We start from the raw sequence: 22,382 nt of genomic DNA, 5'->3' as shown, positions 1-22,382 counted from the left end.
CTTTTTAAGCTTCCTGAGGGGAGCGGGGCAAAAAGTGTGTGTGCTGGGTGAGTGGGGTCCTTCATGATGCAGGTGGCCTTCTTCCTGCATCTGGAGGTGTAGATGTCTGTGATGGTGGGGAGACTGACTCCAACAGACTTCTTAGTTATAACTTACATAGTGCCAATTCACAACAGTGTTTCAGGGCACTTTACAGAAACATTCACATACGTGTTGCCCGCCTACTAGCTTAGTGCTACGTTGCTGCCGATTTTTAATGGGAATGGCAGGGAATGAAGTCACATCTGTGTTGCCGCATGCTAGCTTATCGCTACGTTGCTGTGAGTTTTCAATTGTCGACTGGGGGTGGGGGTGTCACGTCTGTGTTGCCGCATGCTAGCTTAGTGCTACGCCGCTAGGGAGAGCGGAGTAGTACATCAATAGCATTTCTGCTAGCACGTTTGTATCGCTCCCTGTGCTACATCAATACCGACAGTTTCCATGTGTTTACTTATTACAGGACCACCTGAAACAATAGTTTTTGTGAGTGTGTGGTTTTGGTTATCGGTACTTTATTTGCCAGAAACATCCATTTCAGTTTAGAAACATCTTGTGATTGACCTGATTTTAAATGCCAGACCCTTTTTGTTTGCAGTGAAACAGAACTGCCTTGTCAAACGTCCGCCTTTTTCTTGTAATTTTCTTTTGTAAAGATGAATGTAGATGTATAACCTGTGTGTTTATGTGTTGTGTGCAGGGGATTGTGTGTATCTGATGAGAGACAGCAGGCGCACAACTGAAGGGCAGCCTGTTAGGCAGTCGTACCGCCTCCTGACTCACATAAACCGAGATAAACTCGACATCTTCCGAATTGAGAAACTGTGGAAAAATGAAAAGTGAGTTTGCGCCTGCTGCACGGACCGCATCATAACGTCCTCTCTACTTTGGATTGTTACCTTTTCATACAGCATGACGTTGTTTTTTGTCTTCAAAGGGGTGAGCGGTTTGCTTTCGGTCATCACTACTTCCGTCCCCACGAGACGCACCACTCTCCATCACGGCGTTTCTACCAGAACGAGTTGTTCCGCATGCCGCTGTATGAGATCATCCCCCTGGAGGCGGTGGTGGCAACATGCTGCGTCCTCGATCTTTACACCTACTGCAAAGGTGAGGAGAACCTGCACAGGCTGAATTGCTAAACCAACTCTGATTTTTTTTTTTTAGGCGGTTCTTTCAGAAGGTGCTGCTCAGACATTATCTTTTCTGTGTGAAAGTTTGTACAGCTGAAGGTTTAGCTCCATGTTTGGAAGAGCTTCGAACATTTAAACGTGCATTCTTCCTACAGGACGGCCAAAAGGTGTGAAAGAACAGGACGTGTACATCTGCGATTACCGCTTGGACAAGTCAGCGCACCTGTTCTACAAGATCCATCGGAACCGCTACCCGGTCTGCACCAAGCCATACGCCTTCAACCATTTCCCAAAGCGGCTCTCTCCTAAAAGAGACTTTTCGGTGAGACTGATGAGGATCCGCGATCCGTTTCTGTTTTAGAAACATTAAAAAGTGTATTTTAGGTGCAGTGATTACATTACAACTCATTATAGTTCACCCATTGTTTATGTGGCCTGCAGCAAAATGTTTGATTGAAGTTGGACTAAGCAGAAACAAACGAGACAAACCGCACATACTTGTTTTTTACCTGAGGGGAAACCACAATGAATTACCTACTTTGTAATTTTCTCACGTGTTAACATGTTCAGAACTTTAGTTTTTGTCTTGTGAATCAGGCTGATTGTATTTTTCACAGACTGACAGATGAGAAAAGCTTCAAACAAACTTTTAGATCGGCCACTAGAGAAGGCAGTTGTAGTTTTTAGCTAGAAACAAAAGTAATCTGATCTAAGTGCCTAAAACTGTGCGAACACTTTAACGTTCTTGCAGCCTCATTATGTTCCTGACAACTACAAGAGGAACGGCGGCCGATCAGCCTGGAAAAGCGAGCGACCCAAAGAAACGTCCGGCTGCGAAGACGACGGCTCTTCCTGCGAGCGAAGCGAGGACTTCCCACCCGAAGAAGAAGATGGAAGAGAAGAAGATGACATGGACGTGGAGGATCCCAAACTTCTTTCAGCCAAGCACAGACGACCTGACCGAGGAAGACGACGAGGAGGAGATGATGAGGATGAAGACGAGGAGGAAGACGAAGAAGAAGAAGAGGACGGGCTGGAGGCCGAGGTCCGCAAGGAGCTTGAGGAAAGTTCCAAAGAGAGGATGGAAGAGATGCTCGAGCTGCCGTCGTCTTCAGCCTCCTCGCCTCTTCATCATCCAGCTCTGGGCAAAAGAGAAGCCCAGAGGGAACGACTCAACAAGATTCTGCTGGACCTGCTGCACAGAACACCCAACAAGAACGGTGAGGGGCCGGGAACAAAGCAGGGGGGTAGGTCAACAGATTCATGTGGGTTTCTTTGTCACATTGTTCATACACAGTGAGTTTATCTGCTTCTCTTTCTCCATCATTGATCTGCATATTGAGGGAATTGGGTGGTGGTGGGGGTGGGGGTGGGGGGGTGGCGAGTATATATAAAGGTTATCAGGGCTAATCAAAGTGTAACTGAATTTAAAAAAGTAATACCTGTGAGTTTTAAGCAGCAGTAGGAAAACCTGTTTCATTTTTAAATTATTTTTTATTGTACTCTGTTAATGCCCAATGGGGAAATTAATTCTCTGCATTTTTCCCGTTGCACATGTGAGCACACGTGAGCACACGTGAAGCAGTGGGCTGCCATCTAAGGGGCCCGGGGAGCAGCTGGGGCGGTAAAGGGCCTTGCTCACGGGCCCAGAGTGGGGCAAATGAGGGTGGAGGCAGGTGTGGGTGTTTCACCCTTTCCACCCACATTTTGATGTTGTCGGTCCCAGGGGGTTTGACCGGTGACCCTCCGGTCACAGGCCCATCCTCTCTAACCTCCGCACCACCACTCCCATGAGGACATGATCAGAGAAAAGTTGTGGTGGTATTAGTAACTATACAAAATAAAATCACAAACTGGGGGGCTGAGATGGGGTAGAGGCAGGGCAGCCGAGCTGGGACCCAAAAGTCCCAGGCTCGATCCCCAGCCATTCCCACATGTCATGGTGTCTCTGAACAACACGCCCAATCCCCAATTGCTCCCTGGGCACCTACATATTTGCACACTGCTCCACCTGGGTGCATCTCAGGTGTGATGGGTCAAATGCCGAGAACTAATTTCATCATTGTATGTTCCCATATAGCACTTATTATTATTATTATTATAACTTATGTAATGAATGGGAATTTACCAAGCAATGTGTCCAAAATGAAAGTGAACACACACACACGTCATACTGACAGAAGTGCATTTTAGAGTTTAAGAGATGCAGATCAGGTGTTTGTGATGGTAATGCTTCTAATTATTTGAAACAGATCTACTACAATATAGTTCTCTAGGAAGACATGTATTTATCTTATTTTGTGTTCTAAACATATGTGGAAGATGGCTGCATTTGTCTCTACAGATCAAGTCTCATAGTTTTAGTCTCTGTAACTCCATGTTGGAAACACTGACTTTTTGTCAAATGCTAGGCATCATAAAAACAGCTGCAGGTGACAAGAGTTTTGTAAACGTCGCTCCAAACTCTGCACGTACCTCTGGGCTGAATCTGGAGTTTGTGAATGTCGCTACAAATGGTGCATTTGGTATCGTTCATGGAAGCCCAACTGGTGAGAGTAAAACATGGAGCAGGAAAAAGAGAAAAGGCGAACTTATGTTTTGACTGTTGTATCTACCTTGCTTTATTTAATGTTGATTGTTGGTTATCTCCTATTACTTTTTTATAAACATGGTGGTCATATCATGTTAGTAGATTTCTCATTTCAGCCCCTGCTATAAGCAGCTGTTGGCTTCGGGCCAGTCTAAACTTCTGCTTCTGAACCAGTTTGAAACTGCTTGGGAGTGAAAATGTATTTATCAGTGCTCTTAGAATAGAGCCGACTCCGTCAGACTTTGAAATATGTGCAGGCAAAAAGAATCCTACCTGTCTCTGCTTCTGTTTGTTTTTGTGTCCTCACTCTTGCTCTCATTCTCTCCCTCCAGCTATAGACGTCTCATATCTCCTCGATGAGGGAGCGGGCCGGCGTTTACGGCGAAGGACGCTTGGATTTGGCGATTTTGTTAGAAAATAACCTTTTTGCAAGACTCTGATGCCTTTCACTGACGCGAACGAGGAGCAGAAAACGGAGACGCGGCGAGGAGGGAAATGAGCACGGCTGGTTGTCCCGCCATTACGGACCACAGTGCGTCCCTGGGGTGCCTGTTCCAGCTTACCTCTTCCAAAACTGTCCTCTCAATTTTGAGACGGTGGAGGGGTTCGGAAGTGCTGACTTGGAGGCAGTTTCAGCTTGTCAGGAGATCTGCCGAAGAACGCTGACCCAGTCTTCTTGCTTATCTACGTAGTATAATGCAACCCCCCCTTTTTTTTTTTAAACGAACATAGGACATAATGCATCGAACATTACAAACAGGGGTAGATGTATTCTGCTAGCGAGGACGAGAAATGAACGGTACTGACTTATTGTTTAGTTTCAGCAGGGATGCAAACGCTGAACAATTGTTTTCCTTCGTGGGATCTAGCTGCAATGACAGAAATATAACAAACGAGAGAAGCTTCGTGTCAGGACGTCGGGTGGCAAATGTCATAGGAGGAAGCTGAGCGTGTGCTGCGATGCGCTTTAGAGAGAACAACGGTGAACTGCACTTTTGGTACCATAGATATTGTGAAGCTCTAATGAAACACACTAACACTCTCACAGTATTGGCTGCAGTCTGAAAAATAAGGTTAAAAAGTCTATTATTGATATTTTTTCTTGTAACTCATTTAGGAGAGGCCTGTGGTGCGTTTGGTTCTGGGGAGGGAAGGGGTTCAGTTTGCGCTTATGTCCAAGTGTCCTGTTAATATTTTTTACTTAGTCGTGAGGCAGTCCCTCTTTTTCGAAGTAACGTGATTCACCAGCTTATCTAAATCAGCGGAGGAGGGGGTCGCCGGCTTTAGTAACGCCTTACACAGCCGCGGCCCCCCACTGCCTTGCGTGCGAGTGTGTGTGTCTGCCAGATTTTGTGAAAATATACCTTTTTAAAAAATAAATAAATAAAAAATTAAGGGCTCGATGGCAATTAGCAGTTTTAAGAAAACTATGGAAAACAGTACTTAACATGAAATGTATCGTGATGGTCATATTTTCTTATATTCTGATGGGCGGGGCAGTATATACTGTATATTTCAAGGGGGCTAATTACTTAAGATCCCTTTTTTTTGTCGTCGGACTATGTTGCCATAGAGAATGTGTAAAAAAAAAAAAAAAGTTGATATTTGACGAGACTTTCTTTTGTCCCCTAAATGCCTCTGCAAAAACGGGACAAGCTGCAATGTCCCGGTGTGAAAAACTGACAGCAGCGACGAGAACGAGACATGAGGGGAAAAAAAAAGAGAAGCTGTACAGTGCCAAGTTCTGTAAATATACACTTTACATTGAACGGTGTCTCCAAAAGCAATATCTTGAAAATTTGACTTTGTTTATTATTGTACTGTACAGAACTCAGCCCTAAATGTATTATTATATTATTATTTCTTCTGTTTGTATTACTATAATGAAGACACTTAAGCTCTGAGGAAAATGATTTTTGTAATATTTAGAAAATCTCACAACTGTCCCGATGACATAAAATTTAAGCTGAGTTTTTATTGCCTATAAATTAATTTCAGCTGCATGTGCAAGATGAATGTCAAACGGACGCAGAAGGCTTTGGAGTGTGACGGTGAGCGACACCTTTTGTCACAGAATTTTGTTAATATTACTTAAAAGGAGAAATGCCCTCCTTGTTTTTTTTGTGTTTTGGTTTTTTTTGCTGCAAAGTGTTGAACACTAAAAAAACAAACCAACATGAAAATGTTATTTTTAAAAAGCTGACGGAAACAAAAGTAAAACTGTTGGCACAATATCATCGCTTTGTTTTAATTTTCAAATAGGAAACGGTTCCGTTTTGTGATAGCGGTCATCGTATGATGCTTGTACTTGTGTGTTTTGTGTGACCCGTTTAGTTCTTTTTAGACAATCACAAAATAAGATGCAAGCATTGTAAATGGCAGACTGGCAGACATTTTGTGATGTGTACAGTTTAAACAACCCTTCTTCCACTCGTTAAGTTTGTAATTATGATTAAGTCCTGGGGGGAAAAAGCTGTTTTTACTTTGTTTTATATTTGTTTTGTTTTTTTAATAAAAAGCACTACATTATTGTGAATATATTTACTGGTCTTCTCTTAACATTACAAACACAATGGAAGGTAAATCAAGAATGTTTGATAAGGTATTAAATGTTTGTTTTGTTTATTTTGCTCAGAAGTTGGCGTGTAATGAGTTATTTCCTAATGATGCATTTAAGTAGTACCAAAAGTCCATTTTTTTTTATATTGTAAATACCTTTTAGGTGACTTATTCTAATTTTCATTTAGCCCAAATCTGCAGAAATCTCATTAAAAAATAGATTAAGATTTTATCGACAGCCTCAAATAATCAAACAGTTCTGTTAGAAGGAACCAGACTTTAATTTAGTTTTAAACATTTATAGAAAAAGACAACCATACACAAACATGTATAGGATTAAAAAAAACACTTTCTGTGTCAGCCTCCTCAGTACTCGCCTTCTTCTTCACCATCCCCCTCGATGGAGTCAACCCCCACCTCCTCATAATCCTTCTCGAGGGCAGCCATGTCTTCCCGGGCCTCGGAGAACTCGCCCTCCTCCATGCCCTCCCCCACGTACCAGTGGACGAAGGCCCTCTTGGCGTACATCAAGTCGAACTTGTGGTCCAGCCGGGCCCAGGCCTCTGCGATGGCCGTGGTGTTGCTCAGCATGCACACGGCCCTCTGGACCTTGGCCAGGTCTCCACCTGGGACTGCGGTGGGGGGCTGATAGTTGATGCCCACCTTGAAGCCGGTAGGACACCAGTCCACAAACTGGATGGTGCGTTTGGTTTTAATGGTGGCGATGGCTGCGTTGACGTCTTTGGGCACCACGTCTCCGCGGTACAGCAGGCAGCAGGCCATGTACTTCCCATGGCGGGGGTCGCACTTTACCATCTGGTTGGCCGGCTCAAAGCAGGCATTGGTGATCTCCGCCACGGTCAGCTGCTCGTGGTACGCCTTCTCGGTGGAGATGACGGGGGCGTAGGTGGCCAGGGGGAAGTGGATGCGAGGATACGGCACCAGGTTTGTCTGGAACTCTGTCAGGTCCACGTTCAGGGCGCCATCGAAGCGCAGTGAGGCAGTGATGGAGGACACAATCTGGCTGATGAGCCGGTTCAGGTTGGTGTACGAGGGACGCTCGATGTCCAGGTTTCTGCGGCAGATGTCGTAGATAGCCTCGTTGTCCACCATGAAGGCACAGTCCGAGTGCTCCAGAGTGGTGTGGGTGGTCAGGATGGCGTTGTACGGCTCCACCACGGCTGTGGACACCTGAGGAGCTGGATAGATGGAGAACTCCAGCTTGGACTTCTTGCCATAGTCCACGGACAGACGTTCCATCAGCAGGGAGGTGAAACCAGAACCGGTACCTCCACCGAAGCTGTGGAACACCAGGAAGCCCTGAAGACCGCTGCACTGGTCCGCCTGAGGACAAGAGGGCAAATCCTGATACAAAACTTGGACTCATTGTGCCCAGCAGAGCTTCTCATCATGACTGCAGCGATCTCAGTGCTGCCAAGATTTAATATAAACGCCATATTTATAAAGTTACACACCAGTTTGCGGATCCGGTCCAGAACCATGTCAATAATCTCTTTTCCGATGGTGTAGTGACCACGGGCGTAATTGTTGGCAGCGTCCTCCTTACCGGTGATCAGTTGCTCTGGGTGGAACAGCTGGCGGTAGGTTCCAGTGCGCACCTCATCTAAAGAGGTAGGAGGTACATTAACTCACAGTTGTTGTTTCAGAGTAAATTAAAAGGTTTAGGGACGGTGAGGCGTTACCGATGACGGTGGGCTCCAGGTCCACAAAGACGGCTCTGGGGACATGTTTCCCGGCGCCGGTCTCGCTGAAGAAGGTGCTGAAGGAATCGTCATCTCTGCCAGTGGGTTTATCAGGTTTATCCCTGAGCATCTGCCCATCAGGCTGGATTCCATGCTCCAGGCAGTAGAGCTCCCAGCAGGCGTTTCCAATCTGAACGCCGGCCTGACCCACATGGATGGAGATGCACTCACGCTGCAAACATTACAAAGAATAAAAAAACTTCTTAAAGTTTGAATCTCAAAGCAGCTAAATTGATGTGATAACGATGAAGCTATGTATGGATTTAGCATTAAATAGTAGGAAAATAAAATAATAAATAGAAAAGCCTAATAAAAAATATTCTGGTGTACACACACCTCTGTTACTCTTATATACAACAAAAATTGAGACGGTCCAAAATTTTTAAAAATATTTTAAACTAAAAAGAGAACAAATCTTAATTTATGAAATTAATTTTATTTGTTTAAAATAAAAAGTTAAAACGAGGCTGGCACCTGGGCCACATTCAGTGTGTATGTTATGAAATTATCGTAGTTTATATTAATTGAAATTAATACACATGAGCATGTCAAATATGGTGCACAGAATAGCCCTTTAAATGGAAATCAAATCGGAAGCCATCTTCAGTTTTGTGACTGTTTAGATCAGATGTAAATATATATATATTATATATATATGTATGTGTATAAATGTGTTGTCATCATTGTATGTTCCCATACAAAGACGAAATCGGCTCTCTGCATTTGACCCATCACACATGGGATGCACCCAGGTGGAGCAGTGGGCAGCTATGTAAGCGCCTTGGGAGCAATTTGGGATTGGGTGTCCTGCTCAGAGGCACCACGAGATGAGCAATGGCCGGGGATCTGACCTTGTGTTAACTTGCATATGACAAATAAACCTCTACTCCTATCGCTTCACTGTTGCCACATCCAATATGGCGGCGACGTCGACGTACGGTTCAGCGTTCATGAAGCGTCTACGCGTGATTATTGCATCAGGAGATTATTGATTACGGCGCGAGGAAACCGTTTGGCTCGTAGGCTGAGCGCGGCTGACCGAAATCAGTCAGCCTGAAGCGGATTGACGAGAACAACACACCGCTGAAGCCACGGAGCTCGAATATCCAACGTAAAACTAACTTTACCGCGGTGTAAATTTAGAACAAACGGCAGAGCTGCCAGTTAGTGAAATAAATATATTCATACGTGTTTGATACTTAAACCAAGATAAACAACATAAAATTGGATTTAGACTTCACAGTCGGTAAAGAGTTGCTTTCTTACCGACCAAAACTCCCTAAAACGTATTTTCCAGTGGGTCGCATTATAGTAAAAAAAAAAAAAAAAAAAAAAAAGGATTTTTGCTCACTCGTTTCAACTTTCCCGCATTTAAAGCGACAAACCACAACTGTAAAAAATAAAATTACGCCCTAAAATATATCTTTATAGTCTACGGATCTCCATATAAAATATCCTTACCATTTTGTAGAATTGTTATTAACTATGAGAGGAAAACAAAACTTCCCGCCAGTTTTGAAAACGGACTGTACCATTATAAAAAAACATTCGGGGGGGGGGGGGGGTGTTACAGTATCAGACTATACCATTGTGTTTGACCCCAAAATATTGACTTTAATACACAAAAGATGAATACAGTAGTTCAATTAAAAATAATAGTTATTGATTTTTAATTTAGAGCTACAATCTTTGGAAGCCCATTCAATTTCGATTAAAAAAAGGCAGTTAAAGGTGTAAATTCCATCTCGTAATTATGAGATAATATTTGATAAATAGGACATTGTATCCCTTAAATATGTGATGCAGTCATATTTATGAATCACAAAATACAATGGTTTAATGTCTCATAATTATAACAGAACATCACATTATCACAATATGACATCATATTTGATAATTGTTAAATATAAAATCATATTTTGAGAGAGCATTTAATAATTATGGAACACTAGGTAATATTTATTTAAACTTTTTTCCCCTCTGTATTTGCAACTATACAATTTACAATATAACCTCTGCATTGAGAGAAAAGAAAAACAGTATTCATCAAGATATCAATCTAAACAGAAGCAAAACAAACAAACACACTAAACTGAATACAGGAAAGAATGCTAGGGGAGCTTAGTGTTATAACAATACAGTCATTGCTGTACATATCTCAGTGGTTTTACATGCCTTTTATTTTTATCAGTCTTTATTTGTCCGAATATAATACTTGACCTCATTGTAAAAAATAACAAAGAATTTTAAGACACTATCCTAACCTAATATTCCTTAATTATGTATTGGTATCAATGTAAAAATCACTATGCAAATAAGTATTACTAAAATTAGTCGCGAACAAAAACAACAACAAAAAAAAAAACTTGCAAAGTATCGCGATAAAAACTCAACAACGAGAAGCAGAGCTGGTTACCATGGTAACAGGTGACGCTATGTTGATCCGTAGATTAGCAATGTAGCGGTTTAGTTAACTTTTCCACTCGATCTGCTAATTTATCGGATTAATTTTGTTTTGAATGTAAAGACACGGCAATGTCTAAAAAGAAACAAACAAAAGAGAAGGCAAAACAAGAAGATGATGCCTCGAACATTTCTGGTTAGCTTGATAATTACTATCTTTTAGTCGGAAGTTAAAAGTTTACAAATTAGCACCCATTTCAACGTGACTGCTAGCTACTGTTAGCTCTCATTTTATATAAGAAGTTCAAATTTCCTGAAAAAAACAACAATTATAGTCAAACATAGTAACAATGAAATAAGTATTGTGTTGATAATGTTCAGGCTTAACCATATTTTTTGTATTTATTCAGTTACTATGCAACTTACAAGGTCAAATACATTCACATGCCCCTATGAAAGATAATGAATTTTAAAACATAGCGATGTTTAACTTAAATACAACAATTAGTTGATCATTGTCACTGAAAGTACATTTTTTTCTTGACAATTGCATCATTTCTAATAAAGTATGATTATTTTAAAAAAAAAGTATATTTTAGCTTATATACTCAACATCAACTATACATTAGTTTTGGATTTATTTTGCAAATTTAACCAAATTTTCATTTTGTTGTTCCCAAGGACTGTCGCCAGCTGAAGCAATCCCTGCTCAGACTTTTGGTAACCTACATTATTCTCATTCTCTGTGGGGTCATTTGTGATTTGTTTAGTTTTTCCACTCCATTCTCCAGATGAATATGAGTGCACGGGAAATGTGGAGATCGACTTCCCTGTGCTTAGCACCCTTCTGAACATGAAGAATATCCCAGAAGTCTCTAGCAAGCAACCGGACTTTTGCACAACTGAAACTAAAGGAGAGGACACGGGTAAACAAGAGCTACTCCTGTTCTGTTCTGAACAGAGAAGCATGTGTTACGCAGCTTTTAAACTGAAAAATTTAAAAGCCCTAAATAAAACTGTTGTAGGCTATTTGTCTTTTTAAATAATCTTAGCTCATTTATTATTTCATCTCCAGACAACTACCAGTCACAGATAAATCCTTCACCCGTCTGGCCGAAGCCACGCATAAACGTTGAGCTGGAAAATGAAGACCCCCTCAGTGCCAAAATGATGAAGATTTCTGGTAAAAACGAAACTTCAAATTATTATAATTAAAGGACAAGCATTCCTTGAAGGAATGTAAATTGTTTCCATCTTGTTGTGCCAGAGATTTAATCTAAAATCATCTTATGTTGAGAAATTATGGGGATAACTGTATATATATTTTGTATCAAGCTTTTGAGCTGTTTTCAGCTCACAATGGTTATTTATAGATATGCCGTTCAGTATTTCTGCTGAAATAGTTACATTTTATTTATTCAAATTTTATTGAAATAAAAATGTTGCTCTTGTTAATTTCAAACAGCTTTGTAGTATATTTTAAACAAATGCTGTGAACCTAACGACACCTGTCGTGGATTTACAGGATGGAAGGTGACTGAGCAGATTTTCAGAGTAATGCAGAAGATGCTTCCCTCCATGAGCCAGCTGCTGAGCCTTCAGTGAGTAATGAGCAGGTGGAGAGCTGCACTCTTGTTACAGCAAGCCAGGTTACAGCCGCTGCTGTTTGGTTCTTGTTTGAAAGTGTAATCCTGTCCACTGCGTGGCAGGTTTTGGCAGGCGGGACTGACAGATCAGATGGTAATCTCTCTCACAAACACAATCTCTCTGTGCTCTGGCCTCAGGTGAGTCCATTCTGTCACTCAAACAGTCTTTCTGCAACAGGTTTAGTCTGTCACTTGGAGTTTAAGGAATACAATTTTAGCTCCATCATGAAATAATTGCAGCATTGCAGCAAATTTTAATTTAAAAGCCGAGTTATTAATCCACTAGAGCTGTGACCATAGAGGGGAACATTCTTCCACAGCAGATCTTCCACCTTCTTCTCTCTGAAAGCAGCATGTGAGTCACATTCAAATGTGCTAAAAAAAAACAACAACTTTTTTTTATATACAGAAGCTGACATGCCCAACTCATGTCATGTTTCTTTGTCCAAGTCTCACCCACCTATCTCTACGAAACAATCGGATCGGAGACGAAGGCGCTCGTCTGATTGGTTCGGCTCTCTCCACCTCCACAACCGCTAACAAGAACCTCTTGTCACTCAACCTGGCGTTCAATTCTATTGGTGACGCAGGTGCTGCACATATTGCACGGGTATGACCCAGAGCTGATTATATGTTCCCCCTACATGTTTCCATTGCACCTGCTGAGGTGTTCTCTTGCTGCGTTGCGTTTAGGGCCTGCGGCTGAATCGGACTCTGCTCATTCTCTCACTGGCCAACAATCAGATTGGAGACTCGGGAGCTGCTCCTCTGGCTGAGGTATCTGTTTATATCAAAGACTTTGACAAATAATGTGTTTATATAAGTGCTTTCTAAATTATACTTATTACATCATATAATACATGATTCACCCATCATTGCTCTCTGTTTGTTCACGTTCAGATACTTGGTGAGTTTCCTCTAACTCACGAGGAAGTCGTGGAAAGAAGGAAGCTGCTCCTGCAAACAATAAGTGCTGTAAGAGTGAAGGTGTTTATAACCAAACTACCACTATTCTAGCTTATGCAACATGTTCAGAGGGTCTTTTTCTCTGTTTATTTTTATTTTTGTATTTTTTTGCAGTCTTCGTTTAAGGCTGATTTGGAGCAGTTTTCAAGTAGCCAGCTTAGCTCAACACAAAGCATGTCAGTGAGTGTTACCAAAGCAGACAACAAAGTCATATCCAAGAAAAAGGTAATGTGTAAACACTGTAAGACTGACAACAAATTAAATATTTTAATCATGCAATCCGTGAGAGCCTCAAAGGGAACATGGGATCCTTTGTAGTGGGGTCCTGTAGAAAGTTTATGAATAATTGATATCCTACATGTTGGAGATAGCTCTCTGAACGGACAAATTATGGAGAAATTGTATTTTGTTCGAGTTGTCGCATCAAACTAACTGTTAATCTAAGTGTGTGGGTGTGTGTGTGTGTGTGTGTGTGTGTGTGTGTGTGTGTGTGTGTGTGTGGAGGGGGGATATAAAACGACCAACACAGACTTATTGTGCCACACAAATATTGTTTTATAAACCTTTACTTCACCATCACCACATCAGTCCAGGTGTAGCCAAGGACCACTTAGCGATGTCATAATATTTCTGCAAGAATAACTTTTTACTGCTAAATTAAACAGTTTACAGAATAACATACTCATGCACTGCTATAAAATGCTGGCGACTTGAGTTTTAAATGATCGTAGCTCTGCTGAGATGCACCATTAGCTCATCATTAAACTCTTTTTCTTCAAGCTGAGGTTGTTTAGAGAGACATTATAATAGATATTAATTGTTAATACTCTCACCACAAAACCTGCTTTAAACATTAGACCTGTCTGTTTAATGGGAGTTTGGCTGTGAATGTAAAATTGCAGGAAGCTTCCAGAAAAGATGTGAAAACCATTGAAGTCAAAGAAAAAACCAGCAAGAAAGGTAATTGTTCATTTTAATTTTCATATATTGCCTTCTTACAGCTTCCGCCCCCACCACTGACATCTTTTTAACATTCTCCCAGCTTCTGATGTAAAGCCAACTCCTATTAAAGGTGGAAAATTAGGGGGTAAAGATCAACAATCATCTAGACAAGAGGTACTTGAAGTGCTCTCCAAGCTTGTGAATGAGCCGTGTAGCATAAAATTTAGTCTTTCATTGCTTTTTGTTTTGCAGGATAAATCAAACAGTTCCCTGAATGAGGTTTGGAAGATGCAATATCTGAAGAAGTGACATTCTTAGTGATGGATGTGGTTTGAACGTGTTTTGGTGCAGGCAGAGTTACTGGAGACAGCCAACCCCCTGCTGGACCAGTCTGTGCATCACAAGGACGGCCAGCTTGTTCTGCCTGGAAATACAACGCTCACCTCCCTGAATCTAGCAGGTCTGCAGCTGTTCTGATTCAAAGAGAGAATACACAAAATACTACTTTTATTTGACTACAGAAAGATTTTACACTCATGTTGACTTTCTCTAGATGTAAATACCCCTTTAATTTATGTAAAAATTAATCTCTTCCAAGATGTTTCCGTCCTAAAAATTTGCTTATTACACCCTTTTTTTATTCATTTTTTTGTAATTTATTTAAGGAAAAATGTTCTCATTTGTCAATGTGTTTTGTGCAACTTGCTCAGTTGCTATAGGAGCTTCTTTGAAAGTGAAGAAAAGAGTAAAAGACGTGATACGCTTTGTCAGCATTAACGTCGTGTTTGTTTGTGTAGGCAACAGAATTACAGAGAAGTCACTTCCTCTGTTTCTGGCTGTTCTGGAGATGCAGCAGGAGGAGGACAGAAGCTTGCAGCGTCTCTGCCTGCAGGTGACGTTCTCTTCAGTGAAGGTCTGATGTTGTGTTTGGACAGATCTACACATCCTGACAGCATCCAGTAAAGAACAGCAACAGGCCAAACATAGAATAAACATAAAAACAACCACAGTAATAATGTTCAAAACACCACCTTTCACCGACTTAATGTGGTGTATTATTATTTTAATATTCTATTTTTATTTATTTCATATTTATGGCCAACATTCCTCTTGCACTCAGTTCCATATTTCTATAAAATATGACATTTTTCCCATTTATTTATTTGTTTGTTTTGCTTCAGATTTACTGCAGTATGCAACTTAATTGGATTTTTTAAATGCAGGTACTGAGTGTGTTTTACCGTACATTTATAATTAAATCTGTGTGTTTAATGCATGAATATTTTCTTACAGAGAAACCGTTTCCCAGCTGAGTCTAAATGTTACTTGAAGATAAAGGACATCATGGCTCTCGCAGATGGTGTCGTCAAAACCAGCTCCGGGACAATGGAAGAGGAGGGACGGGGGACATGATGCCGAACCACCTGATTCAAAAGTTGCACTGAAACTACTATTTTTCTTTTATTATTTTTGTTTTCTGACATATGAAATTAAGAAGTTAGAAACTATTAGTTTCAGCTCTAATGTTTGTGTCTGTTACACTTTCATGACTTCGGCTCGGCTGTAAGCAACACTGATGAGAAACACAAAAAAATGAAGCTTTTAATACAGTCATGATAATACAGCATTCCTACAGTTAATACAGTATTCCTTTATTTGCTTATGACAACTAAAACCCTATAAACACTGAATTGGCTTTTGGAATTTGTTTTTGCCTGATGGCAGTGACCCACACTGAGTTTAAGAATAACTTATCAGGATGGACTTGCATCTTTAATGCTGGGAACAGAGAGCTGGTCAACTTTTGGATTATCTGACGTGCCACCAGGGGGTCCTCAAAGAGAAACAAAAATATAAACTCGTGTTTTTTTCTCTAAAGAGGGACTGGAAAATTTAAATTGTTTGGAATTAAATAGGCGGTTAAATACAAATATGTTTGGGTAAAAGAAAATGTTTCAAAAATTTCATTTCAAAGCAAGAAGTGTTCCAGGCTTTTTGCTTATTATCAATGTAGACTGAAACATTTTATTTGCCTCAAACTATGATTTTGCAACAATTAGTGATGTTAATTAATTTTCCTGTATGACCGTGTTGCTTACGCTGTTTACAATTAATTCATTCAGTCAACGTTTATTTGTACACGTTAGTCTCGTTGAGCCACGAGGACTCATTTACAAGAGACACCTGTTTTAAACAAAGAACACAGAAGAAATGTTGTGCAAACAACTGATGTTGATAAATATATAGAAGTTTTGTTTTTTTTCAAGAATACAGGATGCAGCAACTCATAGGTGTAAGTGAGAAAACAGCTTAATACAAACATGTAAAAAAGTTAATTTGTTTTTATCTTTATTTTTAGATTTTTTTTTTTAATTCAATCAAATAACGGATTCTAAAATCCGTGTTTGATACGCGTAAGTGACCCAGATGATTCTACACCACAAATAAACGGGAGTTTTGACCTCTCCAATATGGCTCCGTAGTGTGTATGTGTGTCGTCACGTCCGGTTTTTAGCTCCGAACACCCACCAATATGAATCCTTCGCTTCCGGTAAAGCCTCCTTTTCGGCAGCGGCTATTTCCTCGCCAACATGCCAGTGAGTCCCCAGTCAATGGAAATGGACATTTTAACCATTTAACCGAGTGTTGGGGAGTCAGTGATGGACTCAACACTTACAGAAGACATTAGAGATTTGTTTGCTGTGACTTTTGGTCGGTTTCGTTCGGTTAAAGACGCGTTTTCGATCTTTTTTAAGCGCATTCCGAGGCCGTTGTGACACAAGATGGCCGCGCGCACACGGCAAACATGGAGCCAGTTTAGCAGAGGAGCTAAAAATCTCAGAAAACCGAACCATAATCATCACAAAATGTCTTCAGTACGGCTCAAGTTCGCGCAAACCTGTAAAATATATAAAATGTTTTACTTAAGAACGACGTTCGCGTGCGCTGTGCGTTATTTAATGTAGGCCAACATCAGAACTCGAGCGGGCCAACGCAGCAGTCCTTAACAGAATAAAATGCGTGAATTGCGTTTTTTTTTTTTTTTTAATATTCAAACAAAACAACATACAGCGATTTACCACCTTTTGCCATAGATGCGACGATTTTCTGTTTCGTTTGCTAAATATTTATGTTCCCCTCTGATCGCATCTACTTGAGTTTAATTTATTTTTGATTGTTTCCTTAATCCAGCTCGCAAAAGACTTGTTGCACCCATCCCCTGAGGAGGAGAAGAGGAAGCACAAGAAGAAACGTCTGGTTCAGAGCCCCAACTCTTACTTTATGGATGTAAAATGTCCAGGTATGGATTCTCCTTATAAAAACACATGTGGTGTTTTTCAGCCTCGGTCTTTGCATCATGACATGATTTGTCTTTGCAGGATGCTACAAGATCACGACAGTGTTCAGCCACGCTCAGACAGTCGTGCTGTGTGTTGGCTGTTCCACGGTCCTGTGTCAGCCCACTGGAGGCAAAGCGCGTCTCACAGAGGGTCTGTATCTGCAAACTGGTTCATCCACAACACAACTCCCAGCTGATTCACTTCACTAATGGTTCTGGGTTGTATCAACTCCTCAGCAAGTTAGATGTTAATTAAACATTACATATATTGTTGTTTGCAGGCCCTATGCTAGTGTAGCATTTGTTTAATGCCAGAATCACAAAACATTTTGTTTTTTTTTCATTCGCTGTTTTTCAAATGTCTTTTGTTTGATCAAGGGCCTGTTGTTGTCCGTTCAATTTTTCTTGTGATGCTGATATAGTCTGGAATCTTTCGAGTGCTTTAATTCTGAACATTATCATTAAATTATGTAAAAGTTAATGTATTTAGCTCTTTCTGAACAATGGGTTGCCGTTTTGTTTAGAAAGACACAACTAGGTCTGTCACGATAAACAGTAAATCAATTAATCGCATGATAAATAAAAATTATCGACCTCATTTTCATTTATCGGCTTTATCGTTTTTTCGCGTCTCTCTCTTTCTACTGAAGACACTGGATGAGAAAAAGCTCAACTCCGGTGCTCTTCACTGACCCCTCCCTTTTTTCTTTTAAAATCCGTTTTAACCGTCCAAAATCACGTTTTTGGATCGTTAAAAGCAGCTAAGCTGGGAAGCTAACAGGCCAACCTCTGGGGGAAAAAAAACTCCAAAACGAAACCCGTGCCTTTGAAAAGAAGCTGAAAACTTTACTGATTTAAAAAAAAAAAATTTAAAAGCTTTGTGTGAAAAATGCTATGCTAAAGAGCTCAAACCACATCGAGCGTCTGCCGTTTTGAGAACCGAAAAACGGAGAGACAGCTCATGTCACGTCAAGGGGCCTCCCTCCCATTTTTCTTAGACACGCTGCTCACTCCCTCACTAGCCATCCTTTGGTTCAGTTTTATACTGCCATCTGGTGGTCCAAAAAAGGTACTACACAAAACATTTCTTATTAAATTTGAAAATAATTGTCAAAGTTCAGTTTTATCGCAATAATTTCTGAGCCAATTAATCGCCCTGCAAAATGTTATTGTGACAGGCCTAGGTACAAAAAAAGTCATATTTTTTTTTTGTTTTGGATGAGCAGATGAACTTTTTAACTCGTTTTGATGTAGGTGGGTGCACTGCTAAGTGACTGTATTTCCTCTGCTGTGGTCTTCCAGTCTCATTCCGGTGCCAGATCGACCTCGCATAGCAGAAGAGTTGAGTTAGATCAGTGGCTCAGCTCTTTCGAATGTTGAGAACAAACAGCTGTAATTTAGTGTTTCGTGCAGGTTTAAAATAATTTGGTCAGTTGTCTCTATCTGCTCTGCAGTGGTTTTGTCAGCAGCAGACTGACGGTCGTTGTTTTCCGTGGCAGGGTGCTCGTTCAGGAGGAAGCAGCACTAGTTGTCCTTGGAGCTGAAAGAGAGAGGAGGGGATGGACCGGTTGATACCAGCTTCTCTGGGCTCCGAGGCAACGGCAGAGCCTGCGGTCGGATTTGAAACGAAGACTTGACTGGACAGCAGATGGATTTTCAATGTTCATGTTGACGGATCGGTTGTTGCTGCAACTCCACCCTCCAACCCTGTCTCTCTAAATAAAATGTTTTGGCTAAAGGAACGGTGTCCTGTGTGGTTCTTGATGGTTTTGTTAAAAGCATCTTGCTACCACACTAAATTATATTTTACAAATTACCAAACTGTTACAATTCATAAAACTTTAATTACACAAAAAAAAGTTCACAGATGCAGCTCCCCACAATGGAGCCTAACGGTTCATTAAACTGACAACATTAATATATTTTAAATAAGGTTTCATGTCAATAATCAGCCCGACTGTTAAGAAAATATTCAACATTGAAATCATAAATTTGATCGTTTTTACTGCTGAAACTTGCAGGAGAATCCTTTAGAAGTGTTGAAGCTAATTTCTACATTTAATTCATGCTACAGAGAACGGGTTTACATCAGAGCAAAGTTCATGTTCTGCTCAGATCTGACCAAGAAGAAACTTCTGGCCTAAATCTACTTGTCCGCTCCGCTCGCGCCCTCGCTCTTCACCTCCCTCTCCCGGAGCAGGTGTCTGATGGAGGAGTTCTGCGTGGACAGCGTGCTGGAGAGGAGCGGCATCAGGCTCCTGAAGCCCTCCCTCAGCTCCTCCACGTGCTTCTCCAGGCTGTGGATGTGCGAGTCCAGCTCCGCCCTGCAGCCCTGCACCTCCGCAACGATGTCGTACATCAGGCTCTGCATCTGTTGGAAGGAAGCGAAAGTTTGTCACGTGGTCAAACACTTGACGGTGCCTCCGCTTGTCCTCACCTTGCAGAGATCTACAAGTGTGTTGCCCTGATCTGCAAGTATCCTCTTCTCCATCTTCACTCTGCGCAGCCTGAAGACCAAGAAAATGACCCGTGAACATAAAATCAAAGTATGGAGGAGAGTCTGGACTAAAGGATTATAATTGGATAATTGTGTTTTTTATTTATTCGTTCCTTTGTTTACGCGTTTACAGCTGCACTGCTCAAAGTATGTTGTGATGCATTTTAGTCTAGACAGGTTCTTCAACATCTTAGTTGAATTTTGTCATCGCTCGTCTCCTTTTCCGAGAAAATAAATTTTTATTTTTCATCTACGTTGACGCGGATCCTCATTCTGTTCATACCTCTGTTTCAGCTGTGCTCATATTCAGACCTGGCAACACGTTGACAACATTTTGCTCTAATGATGTTAAATGGCAGTAAAATAAAACTTTTAATACATCTGTATATAAAAGTAGAGCTGAACGCCGACTTTGAATACTGGAAATAATCTAGTTGAAGGCATCTGATTTTACTGAATTTCATAGTTTTTTATCCACAAGGGGGTGCTGTAGCACCCTTTGCACCCCCCAGTCCTTGCTAGAAATAAGTTTCTGTGATTTTTTTTTTTTTTTTTGACTCTTAACTCCCATCTGTATACTTCTATTGTGTAGTTGTAAAGAAAACTTTGTCAGACTAACCTTTACGATCAAAAGATCCATTTCTACACCTTCATTCACTAAATTCAACGTGTCCAGAGACGCAACAACCTGACTATCAACTGGTGGCTCATGGGCCACTTTAGGTTTGTTGAAGAGGCTTTTGTGGCCAGTAAAAGTGACAATGACATTATAAACCTAAAAATATCTAATGATTTTTTAAAATTTATTGATGTTTTTACAATTTAAGGCAAATGAAAAGCATCAACTTATGGTGTGCGGGGGTGGGGAGTGCTGTAAAAAAAGTAAAAGTATAAAAATAAAGCATAAAGTAAAGTGAGTATGTTTTACTCCTTGTACTAGTTCCAGTATTCACATATTGGCAAAAGAAATGACAGGAAAACAGCTAAAACTAGTCCTTTGTTGTTGCTTGTACAACAACCAATAAAATTCAGTTTTATGTTAGTTTTGGTCAAAGCTTGAAAAAGCTGCAGGTTGCAGACCCCTGAACTGGACTAAGTATTGCCAATATGTAGTTTTAGTGTTTTCTAGAATTAACTTTAGGAGGAAGATTTTTATGTCTTCATACGGTGAAAATTATTCTCACTCTCTACAAGTTCTTTCTTGAATAGACTCTACAGTGTCAGGGTGTTCGATTTGGGATAATGTTTATATATTTTTTTAAAGTTGTGGAAATATAAAAGAAAAAAAATGCACATACAAAGACCCACACAAAACATATTTGGATGTAAAGCAGAAATCCAAATGAAGACAGTGAAACAAGTTATTCATCAGGTGAAACAGTCCAAGGTTGGGGTGATGTGTCTGAACGACAAAAACATAAAGAAAAAACAGTTTTTCATATTGACTGAGCTTCAGGTGTGCGCAGCGACTCCGTTACCCGGGATGAAAAAGGAGCACAGTTTAAAAGCAGCTTGGTGTCAGGGTCGGGTCTTACTGGTGGATGGCCAGGAGCAGCTTCCTCTGGTGCATGCGGACTCTGGTGTGGTCCCGTTCTCTTGACAGCTTAGTGTGCTTGTAGATAAGCCAAGTCTCTCTCAGCACATTTGCTGCAGCAATTTTTATCTGGTGAAAGGATGTAGAAAATCACTGGGAGTTATTGCAAGTTTATGCACATTTAACCCCTTAAGTGCTGTTTTTTTATTTATTTATTTTTAGAGAATATGCTGACTAAGACCAACAAGCTGTTTATATTATTACATGCGCAGACATTTTGGCTTCTAATCAGCTTTCAGATTTAACTCAAGAAGAGATTCTTCCTGTTAGGCTGAATCAGATTATTAAAATTTAATTTATTTTATTGCATTTTTATTTAAACACTACGGACGAAGATTAGGGCCACGGTAGGGCCACAGTGCAATAAAAAAAAAAATTCCTTAATTCTGAGAAAAAAGTCAGAATTCTGACTATAATCTCAGAATTTTGACTTTTTTCTCATAATGAGAAAAAAAAAATCAGATTTTTTTTCAGAATTCTGATTTTTTTCTCTCAAAATTTTGACTTTATTCTCAGAATTACGAGCTTTCTAAGAATTATGACTTTTTAACATCATAATTAAGAAGAAAAATAAATCAGATATATTTTTTTCAGAATTCTGATTTTTTTCCCCTCAGAATTCTGACTTTAATCTCATGATTCTGACTTTAATCTCATAATTCTGACTTTATCCTGATGCATGCTCAATAATCTAGGTAGAAAAATCTAAAAAAGTTAAAGTTAGAGTTGTCCTCTGGACATTTAAAAAACAAAACAAAGCAAAACAACACAAAAAATGTAGAAACATTTCTTCTCTCATCCGAGAGACTTCCTCAGTCTGAGGTGCTGTTTTCAGCTCAGTCTCTTAAATAGCACCTTCTCAGAGTGGATCAACCAGTTTTGCTGCTGACAACCAAAACCAGCTGATCACATG

General features: G+C 40.5%; 5 protein-coding genes, 1 non-coding gene and 1 pseudogene across 10 annotated transcripts in view; 4 read left to right on the top strand and 3 right to left on the bottom strand.

The window, feature by feature from the left end:
- The window catches only part of ash1l (ash1 (absent, small, or homeotic)-like (Drosophila)), a 33,544-nt gene extending 28,082 nt beyond the window's left edge, over positions 1-5,462 (top strand). For 3 of the 5 annotated variants that reach the window (XM_037692913.1, XM_037692911.1, XM_037692912.1), the window contains exons 23-27: positions 737-875; positions 974-1,146; positions 1,325-1,491; positions 1,921-2,416; positions 4,092-5,462. In XM_037692913.1, the coding sequence (XP_037548841.1) occupies positions 737-875; positions 974-1,146; positions 1,325-1,491; positions 1,921-2,416; positions 4,092-4,180 (1,064 nt within the window). In that variant the 3' untranslated portion in view covers positions 4,181-5,462. The remainder of the gene's footprint in view (positions 1-736; positions 876-973; positions 1,147-1,324; positions 1,492-1,920; positions 2,417-4,091) is intronic. The other 2 variants (XM_037692915.1, XM_037692914.1) reach the window with 1 other exon arrangement.
- A 1,222-nt stretch (positions 5,463-6,684) lies between these two features.
- On the bottom strand, positions 6,685-7,101 carry LOC119425463 (tubulin alpha chain). The gene has a single exon (XM_037692992.1). The coding sequence runs from the start codon at positions 7,099-7,101 to the stop codon at positions 6,685-6,687; it is 417 nt and encodes a 138-aa protein (XP_037548920.1).
- A 26-nt stretch (positions 7,102-7,127) lies between these two features.
- On the bottom strand, positions 7,128-8,192 carry LOC119425699 (annotated as a pseudogene).
- A 2,424-nt stretch (positions 8,193-10,616) lies between these two features.
- On the top strand, positions 10,617-15,451 carry lrrc71 (leucine rich repeat containing 71). The gene is made up of 17 exons (XM_037693240.1): positions 10,617-10,680; positions 11,166-11,204; positions 11,276-11,410; positions 11,560-11,667; positions 12,010-12,085; positions 12,194-12,268; positions 12,417-12,485; positions 12,581-12,740; positions 12,824-12,907; positions 13,031-13,105; positions 13,211-13,321; positions 13,999-14,056; positions 14,139-14,212; positions 14,291-14,317; positions 14,390-14,498; positions 14,836-14,930; positions 15,332-15,451. The coding sequence occupies exons 1-17, from the start codon at positions 10,617-10,619 to the stop codon at positions 15,449-15,451; spliced, it is 1,479 nt and encodes a 492-aa protein (XP_037549168.1).
- A 1,127-nt stretch (positions 15,452-16,578) lies between these two features.
- On the top strand, positions 16,579-19,120 carry rps27.1 (ribosomal protein S27). Its single transcript, XM_037693242.1, has 4 exons — positions 16,579-16,635; positions 17,231-17,339; positions 17,419-17,529; positions 18,878-19,120. Exons 1-4 carry the CDS (start codon positions 16,630-16,632, stop codon positions 18,904-18,906), a joined length of 255 nt encoding a protein of 84 aa, XP_037549170.1. The 5' UTR covers positions 16,579-16,629; the 3' UTR covers positions 18,907-19,120.
- On the top strand, positions 18,637-18,766 carry LOC119426202. The gene has a single exon (XR_005187605.1). It is a non-coding gene; the product is annotated as a small nucleolar RNA SNORA35 (small nucleolar RNA).
- A 404-nt stretch (positions 19,121-19,524) lies between the features above and the next one.
- LOC119425462 (small conductance calcium-activated potassium channel protein 3) overlaps positions 19,525-22,382 on the bottom strand; it is a gene marked incomplete at its 5' end in the record, with an annotated part of 3,789 nt that continues 931 nt past the window's right edge. The window contains 3 exon segments of the mRNA XM_037692990.1: positions 19,525-19,749; positions 19,816-19,885; positions 21,411-21,538. Of these exon segments, the coding sequence (XP_037548918.1) occupies positions 19,525-19,749; positions 19,816-19,885; positions 21,411-21,538 (423 nt within the window).

This window comes from Nematolebias whitei, chromosome 19, assembly GCF_014905685.2.
Source record: "Nematolebias whitei isolate Nwh7 chromosome 19, NemWhi1, whole genome shotgun sequence".
NCBI classification, from domain to species: Eukaryota; Metazoa; Chordata; class Actinopteri; order Cyprinodontiformes; family Rivulidae; genus Nematolebias; species Nematolebias whitei.
The sequence above is the reverse complement of the archived record's forward strand: the minus strand, read 5'-3'. Positions and strand labels throughout refer to the sequence as shown.

Coding starts and splice junctions, on each gene's coding strand:
- LOC119425463 (XM_037692992.1), bottom strand. CDS start 7,101: ATGGCCTGCTGCCTGCTGTACCGCGGAGACGTGGTGCCCAAAGACGTC.
- lrrc71 (XM_037693240.1), top strand. CDS start 10,617: ATGTCTAAAAAGAAACAAACAAAAGAGAAGGCAAAACAAGAAGATGAT. Junction 11,205..11,275: donor AATCCCTGCTCAGACTTTTG/GTAACCTACATT, acceptor TCCATTCTCCAG/ATGAATATGAGTGCACGGGA. Junction 14,931..15,331: donor TGCAGCGTCTCTGCCTGCAG/GTGACGTTCTCT, acceptor ATTTTCTTACAG/AGAAACCGTTTCCCAGCTGA.
- rps27.1 (XM_037693242.1), top strand. Junction 17,340..17,418: donor TATGGATGTAAAATGTCCAG/GTATGGATTCTC, acceptor TTGTCTTTGCAG/GATGCTACAAGATCACGACA. Junction 17,530..18,877: donor CAAAGCGCGTCTCACAGAGG/GTCTGTATCTGC, acceptor TTTCCGTGGCAG/GGTGCTCGTTCAGGAGGAAG.